The sequence below is a fragment of the Limulus polyphemus genome, unplaced genomic scaffold (assembly GCF_000517525.1).
Source record: "Limulus polyphemus unplaced genomic scaffold, Limulus_polyphemus-2.1.2 Scaffold402, whole genome shotgun sequence".
NCBI classification, from domain to species: domain Eukaryota; kingdom Metazoa; phylum Arthropoda; class Merostomata; order Xiphosura; family Limulidae; genus Limulus; species Limulus polyphemus.
The window spans coordinates 42919-50647 of NW_013666012.1; the positions used below are offsets into that span (position 1 = coordinate 42919).

Sequence of the window (7729 nt, forward strand, 5' to 3'; positions counted from 1 at the left end):
TGGCCCAACCGATTTCTTAAGGGGGGGAAGGTGCCACTTATAGAGAAAACTTTTCATGCCAACACTCTTGGGACTGGAGAAGTAAGGATTCTCCTGTACTCCACTAGAAAAACAGGAGGGTGAGGGGATATGTGTTACAGAGAACACCAGAGTGTGTGCATGGACAACTGTCATTAGGCACAATCACCTGGAATGGGGTTCCCACTGAGAGACAGTGCAATGGGTAACTAAAACTGAAGGCAACAAGTATGAGCTAGGTGTCAGGGCAAGATTGAACCTCGTACTGTCCGATTTTTTTTTTTCAAAGAGTGCAGAAATGGCCATGTAAGTTTAATAGGTATACTGCAAAGGCAGTCTTACAGAAGACCTCATCTGAGCAGGGGTGGATGGGTTTAATATGCCTTCCATTGTTTCCCACTTAATGTGGATTTTGGGTAAGTATTCCCTCTGAGGCAATACCAGCCACTTGGAAAGATCCAGTGGCACCAAACATAAGGTATTGCTTCCTCCTTTGTTTTTCGTAATCATTATAATGTGTTGGAAATAATAATGGTACACACATGGAGGTGGCATGAAATGTATGAATAGCATGGAGATGACTGAAATTAAAACTAAACACGCAAACTTCTGGGTAAACTGGAGAATGGCAAAATAAAAGGCACATAAAACTACCCAATGATGCAAATTATGGGTGATGAAAATGTTAGGTGTAGTCCATATACCAGCCTGCAAGATCTCCGTGAAAGGCTGGTGATGTGAGGCAAAAGAGACTGTGATATGCTGAAACTGATGGGAGAAGACATGAAAGAGTGTAGGGTAAGACTCACCCAATGAAGGGTATGCAATACAGATGAGCTGGTAAGCTCAACCAATGAAAGTGGAAGGAGACAAGGCCTGAGAGGAGGAGGTCTGCCACAGTAAAAACAGGCAATAATGTATTCCATGAAAAGGGGAAGTCTGAGAAAGATAGTAATAAACAGCCAGTACAGGACACAAAAGATGATTGGGATCAGCATGTCTGTACAAGAAAATAAATGGGGAGAGATAGAAAAAAATATCAAATGACTAAGTCTTCAGAAGAAAGGAGCAGTCTAAAAACAACATCAACTGGTCCTTGTGATATATATATAGGGAAAAGGAGAAAATATGTCTTATGAGACAAACGAAACAAGGAACACGAAGTCAATGGCTCAAAGAACCATAAAAAGGTCTCAGATGAGAAGAGGGATCAGATGAGAGGGCAATGGACAAAAAATAGGTCTTGAAGAAGCTTCATAAGAACAAGAGGATGGTAGGAATTGAGGAAAAAAATTAGACCAATTGAGACCCAGAACATCAACAACCAGAGCACTTGAATTTGGGATTTGACCAAAAGAGGGGATGCGTGGAATTGAGGATAGTTGCAAAAGCATTAACAAGTGGATACCCAAAATGGAAAGTAATCCACTGGAAGATCAGAGAGTGCAAGGACTACTTTGTGGGACAGAACCTGTCCAGTTGAGACAAATTAAGTGATTCGCTATCAGATTGAAAACCCTTGTGACATAGCATGCCACAAGGGGAATACAATGATCATAGGCTAAATAAAAGAATTCCAGAGTGAGAAAGCATAGATACTGAGAGTGGGGGTCTTCCCAGCAGTTGACATAACAAATAACCAGTCAACATGAGATGACCTGACAACAGTGACTAAAGAAGTCAGCAAGCCCTATAAGCCTCAGTCATCCAATTAAAAATCATATGCAGAGAATGTTCCTCTAGAGAGAAAGTGGAGGTATAGAGAAATGTCCCCTAACCAGAAAGAGAAGCATTACTGTAAAGATGAAAATCGGACTGGAGTGGGGAGTGGAATAGTGTAGGAGCAATTGAGCCACTATGACAAAGAAGGATGTAGAGAGAAAGATAGGTACACAAGGCAGAAAGGGGACCACATGACATGTACCAATGATGGGTAGCAGATAAAGGGATCCATTGAAAAGTGAGTCAGGAAACCAAGGAAACAATGGTAAATTGCTGGAGAGCAGCCTTACGCTGAGCTTCCGAGAAGTCTGGAACACCCCAAAAGACCTACTCTGCAAGAAAAGTGGTGAGATGAAGGTCACATATTATAAAAGAGGAAGGGATGTGAACACTCCAAAGGAAAGCAACAACAGAAGAGTTCCCAAAAACAATGAAACCAGGTAAAAATAGATAGTAAACAAAGAAACAGAAGCCAAAGTAGCAGAAAAATCAGAACAGGTGTCCCCATCAAAATCATCAGAATTGTGATGAAGAGGTGAAGGGCTGAGATAAATCTAAGGAGTAGGGTAAAGAAAGACAAAGCCAAGCAGATAGCTGGAAAGAAAAAGAAGGAAAAGGAAGAGCACCTAGACAGAAAGGACAAAAGAAACTGAAGTTCAAGAACTATAAAGGGTCATGACCTGAAACTATAACAAAGGAGACACAAAGATAAGTAGGACAAGAAAGATGAGGAACAATGTGGAGCTGGTACAAAAAGAGGCTCAAGAAGCAAAAACAGCAAGAGTCATTATGACAAACAGGTAAAAAGAGATAGATTAACACATACCTGATTTATGAGTGTAATGATAAAAAAAAAAGAGAGGTACGTGATCTTCATTAGCAAAAATCGAGCCAGAAGCAAGAGCTGGAAGATTTGGACAAATCTGTCCACAAGCGAGGCAGGTAGTACAGAATGCAATAAAATAGAATGATGAGGGATCTGAACTGGAGAAGTTGTTGGCATAAGAGAACCAACCACTTGATGCACAACACAACTCCAAAAGATTGCAGTAATGTAAATTATTGATGACGTCAATAGTAACTCATCACAGAGTAAAATTCAAGACCTGTCATATGCAAGCATGTACTCTACCAAGTGAACTATGGGATAAAAATTTTAAGTGAGTGTTGTCCTGCAAGATGCAAGAAAAAAAATTTGATAAATGATAATAAAGTTTATTTTGTGCAACATTTAGAGAACAGAATGTCACAGTACTAAAACATGAACTTGACATTAACAGAAGAAAAATCAGAGAATCTTTATTAAAAAAATCAAACAATCCCACAATTAACAAGTACTCAGGCACATCTCTATATGTCTTTGATTGTTATTTTCACAGACACTCCTAATCTTATGCATATATTTACTTGCTTTTTGTTTGTTTTTTCTGTTCAGCCATAAATCAGTCATTTCATATGGATTGGCATGCACATGCTTAAGTAACCACTATCAATTCTACAATTTAAATACATTGTTAGATTATTAAATGTTGATTTGAATATTAAAACCTTCTTTACCATTAAAACTTGTGTACCAAAGAATAATTGTATCAGTGTTTGAAACATTGTACCTGTTCTAAAAACAAATCTTCCTTTCTGTAAAAGTTAGTTAGTTGATTCAAGTTCTGATGGGAAGACCCAGATCAAGTGGATAACACACCAAACTTTTATCAAGAAGTCACAGGTTCGAATCAATACAGAAGTAGCCCTCAGGACTTCTCTGAACACAGTAGCAGATTAGCAGTCAAAACACAGAATAAAACTAATTAGTATCTAGCTATTTACACAGAAAATTAGTTACTAAAACTACAGCATACTCCCTTCTACTAATAGAATATTATTCTTGTATGCTTGATGTTTTTTAATTTATTAATAATTTCACTTCCTTATAGTCATTCATATGATGACTAGACTTTGGGTTAACACAAAATGTTTTGGAAAGAATACATATATTTTCAGCTAGCTCGATCAAACTGATAAAAACATTTCATGCATCATTTACATTTTTTCAATCTAGGTTTGCCACACAATCTCTCTCTCTTTCAAAACATTTTGCAATTTCTAGAAGTCAGCTTTCCTAAATTGTAAACAAAATTCTTAATATTTACTTGGAATCTGGTTTCATGACTGCTAGTGCTCAGATACTATTGCACAATATTCCTAACCATATCCTCTTCAGTACTAATGATATTCTAAAATAGCTTCTTCCCTGGTGGGATTTTTCACATGACTAGTAATCTTCTCCTCCCCTAACTACAACTTTTTAAATAGATTATAGGCCATCACAGGCCCTTTTGAACAATTGTGGATATCCCAACTCCAAGCCTCCCTCAAATATTAATTAACACTTTTCTTGAACTCCTGTAAAGTTGTAGCCTCTACCACCCCAGATTGCAATTTGTTCCATGGAGAATGTTACAAAAATAAAAGTGCCTCAGCTAGAAATGTGTCCGACTTTTCCAAATCTTAACTTTATGACCTCTTGTCCTGCTACCTTCAGAGTTCAACAAGAAAAAATCTGATGCATCAGTCTTATCAATTTGCTTAATTATTTGGAATAATCTATTTAGGTCCTCCCTTTACAATAAAGCAGACTAAGAAATCTCAATTTATTCTCATATGAAAACCTATCCATCCCTGAACAATCTTAGCAGTCCTCCTTTGAATACTCTCTGACAATATTCCAAAAAGTCTAATTAGTAACTTATACAGTGAAACTATGATCTCTTTAGACCATATAACAAAAACTTCTACTAGCTTTACCACTTGCGACAGAATAATATTTAAAAAACTGATGAGTTGTATAATCCATATGCTTAGTCTTAAACTTATAATACATACCACCTGCCAAGCACATGTCCAATTGATCATCCAATCCAAGTCTCTCTGCAAATCATGATATACACATTACAGACAGACAAAACAGACCTAGGGTTTTCATATCATCAGTAAATTTAATTAATTCCTGACTATGCCCATATGAATATTATTAATGTGAATGAGGAATAGCAATGATCTCGGCACAGACCCACGAGGTACACCACTTGTAACATTACTTCAACTAGCCTTAACTCTATCAATCCATTTAACACTGTCCCCTACTTCAAAAGGTATTTTTCAATTCTTTATGTAGCACCTTATAAAAGGCTTTTTGAAATCCCAAGTAAATCAAAGTCATTTCTTCACTCTCATCCAGATAAAAAGAACCAGACAAACTCATCCAGTCTCCTTATAATAATAATCCTGCTTCTATTTGCCTGTATATACTGCATTCCCATTAATATCAGTAACCTAAACCAAACTTGTGAAGATTTTAATAATTACATTTTTCTTTTCTTTTTTCAGAAGCCTACCAAAACACTATATATTTTGTCACTTTCAGTTTCAATGATATTACTTCTTCCATAAATAAATTGTCCGTCCAAATCTTACAACCAAAATTACTCCTTTTCTTCTTTTATTTGAATGAAACCTTTTGTTCCCCTTATAAGAATTACAGCATAAACTTGTTGAAAAAAAAAGATGCAGAGACAAACCTTTTAGAAGTATATCTGATTTAGTTATTTTAATCTTCAAGAAGAGGCTTAATATTTGGGCTTGTTTCCTGTAGAGTGAGAAATATTCAGAAAAGACTATTTGACATAAGGTTTTAAAAAGCAAATTTGAATATCAGAGGTAACAGATTTCAGCTTTGGAAGACTTAATGTAAACTTTAATATTGTTTTCCAGGTTATACTTATAAACTTATGAAATGACCTTTCTGGTGATATGATGTTACTGAAAAAAAAAATACACACCCAGTGCTCTTGCAAGTTGTAGTTACACTGGTCTTCTACATTGATACAATGATTGTGATACTGGGTGTAATATTTATGCTACCCTAATATTACTAATATTTTATTAATATACTGTTATAGTTATAGCCCGAATTCATTATCTTTGTTCTATAGATATAAATCATAATAGTAATAGGAATATGATAATGATGGGATGTTTTTAAATTGGTTTTGTTATATTGGTTACTTTAGTAGCTGCTGGCTTTCTCAGTTTCTGTAATCTTTTTAGTTTTTACGTTTTTACTTTTTAATATGATAGTTCATGGTTTTATTTAACATTCTACACTAACATGGATATTATGTGTAGTTCCTTGCTTTAAGTTTAATCAAGACAAAGAATACAAATTATAGTTATAAGTTGCAGTTATACAGCAAAAAAACATGAAATAAAAACAAACTCCATTTCTAGTAATTTATAGTCATATTGCGATTAATCACTATTACTATTAGTATTATTGAGTTATAGAAATAAATTATTATTAATAACATTATCCTGTCGTGACTGAAATTTTAATTTTAAACTTAAAATTAAACTGACTTATTCTTAAGTTATTGAGTAACATTAACAGTAACTTAGTGTAACACATAAAATTAGGCATTATTGAAATTAAAAACTTCGATTATTCTGTTGAATGTATTATTTTAATTTCACAATATACTTTAAAAATCATTAATTTTTTCTCATTAATAAAATTCCTGTACCTAACGTGGAATACGTAATGTTATCTTCATACTAACTTGATACGAGGTTAGATTAACCTCTTCGCCTACCGGAGTAGCCATCTTTTCAACAAGAGAATTTTAACTGGTCCTCTAGTTTGATATATATGTATTTAAAACAAATAATCTTAAATAGATGTATTTCAGTTTTCAAGCAACCAGTAAAGTCCACCAGACATACATAGGGTGGATAAAGCCTACACATTCAGCTAATAACGCTAAAAAATTGGGCTTCGATACTAGCGGTGGACAGGTGTAGTTTCGTACTTAACAAGAAAATAAACACACAAGCATACAGAAATGCGTGATATGCATACCTTATTGAGCATTGCTTAAAAACAACAGTGTATTAAACATTATTTGAAAATCGATTTTCAGCAATTAATATATATGCTAAAAAGTTAAAAGCATTTAGAGTAATAAATATATTGTTACGTCTCTGGTCGTTTGTTAATTTCCCGGTATAAACTCTTCCCGAGGAACTTCAGTGATACAAGTCCTTTCTTAAATAAAACTAGTTTATTCTTTCTCAATATAACTTTGCAATACACAGAATTTCCACACTCACTTTAACGTAAACCCACGCTATAATTCACAACGATTTACACACTTTACTTACGGCTTGACTCGATTATCTGTCTATCTGCAATTATCTATGCCGTCACTTCTATTCTCCGCTTTATTTGCCGGGCTTATATATACAAAATAGAGGGCGTCTGGCAAACACTCGAACCTTCATGATCCTTCTAGAAACTCATCACGTGTTACCAGCGTCACGTGACTTCTGTTGTCGTAACAATATAAAATTAAGGGAGAAAAGACCAATAAAATTGTGTGCATCATATCTGCTTATAACAAATAATTCTACGCAGAATGAGTGTTTCTATTGCCTCAATCAGTGTTCATGCCCATAGTTAATTTTCCTTATCATTATCAAGTTTACCCCACAACAGTTGTTGTCCATGCAGTTTGATAATATAAATAGCGTCTCAACCATTACTATGTTTGTCGTATAACAACCTGCCTGATGATCTCCGGTATTGGACGAATGACCATGTCGGGATTGAATATAACAGAGATAGTGTAATCTTTGATAGGTTGTTTAGGCAGAGTAATCATAATGAATCTAAGTTTCAAATGGATAGCAACTGCCTGTTGTAGAAACCTACAAATGTAGAGGACGATGTTTCGAAAGTCTTCCGCCTTTTGTCTTCAGGTCAGTTAACAGAGGCAAGCCTGTGCTTTAAAGCGCCAAAAACTCCTTTCTGTAACCTGTGTTTTCTTCGTTTGACTTTGTGATATTTGCAAGTGACTAAGAAGAAAAAAAAGTTCACTGAGAGAAGGAATAGCTTGAGATGTTCGACTGTCATCATAAAAGTTAAAAAGGAAGAAAA

At 35.0% G+C, this 7729-nt stretch overlaps 1 protein-coding gene across 5 annotated transcripts in view; it reads right to left on the reverse strand.

Annotated features, from left to right (window-relative positions):
• The window catches only part of LOC111085458, a 43188-nt gene extending 36651 nt beyond the window's left edge, over positions 1-6537 (reverse strand). The window contains exons 1-2 of one of the 5 annotated variants that reach the window (XM_022384114.1): positions 6318-6394; positions 5316-5383 (exon numbers count right to left, since the gene is read on the reverse strand). Coding sequence is in view for 1 of the 5 variants with exons in the window: in XM_022384110.1 (XP_022239818.1) it covers positions 6354-6398 (45 nt within the window). In the remaining 4 variants the exon portion in view is untranslated. Of the gene's footprint in view, positions 1-3350; positions 3482-5315; positions 5384-5576; positions 5597-6317 lie in introns of those variants that run through there. The other 4 variants (XM_022384110.1, XM_022384111.1, XM_022384115.1 and 1 more) reach the window with 4 other exon arrangements.
• Between the last annotated feature and the right edge of the window lie 1192 nt (positions 6538-7729).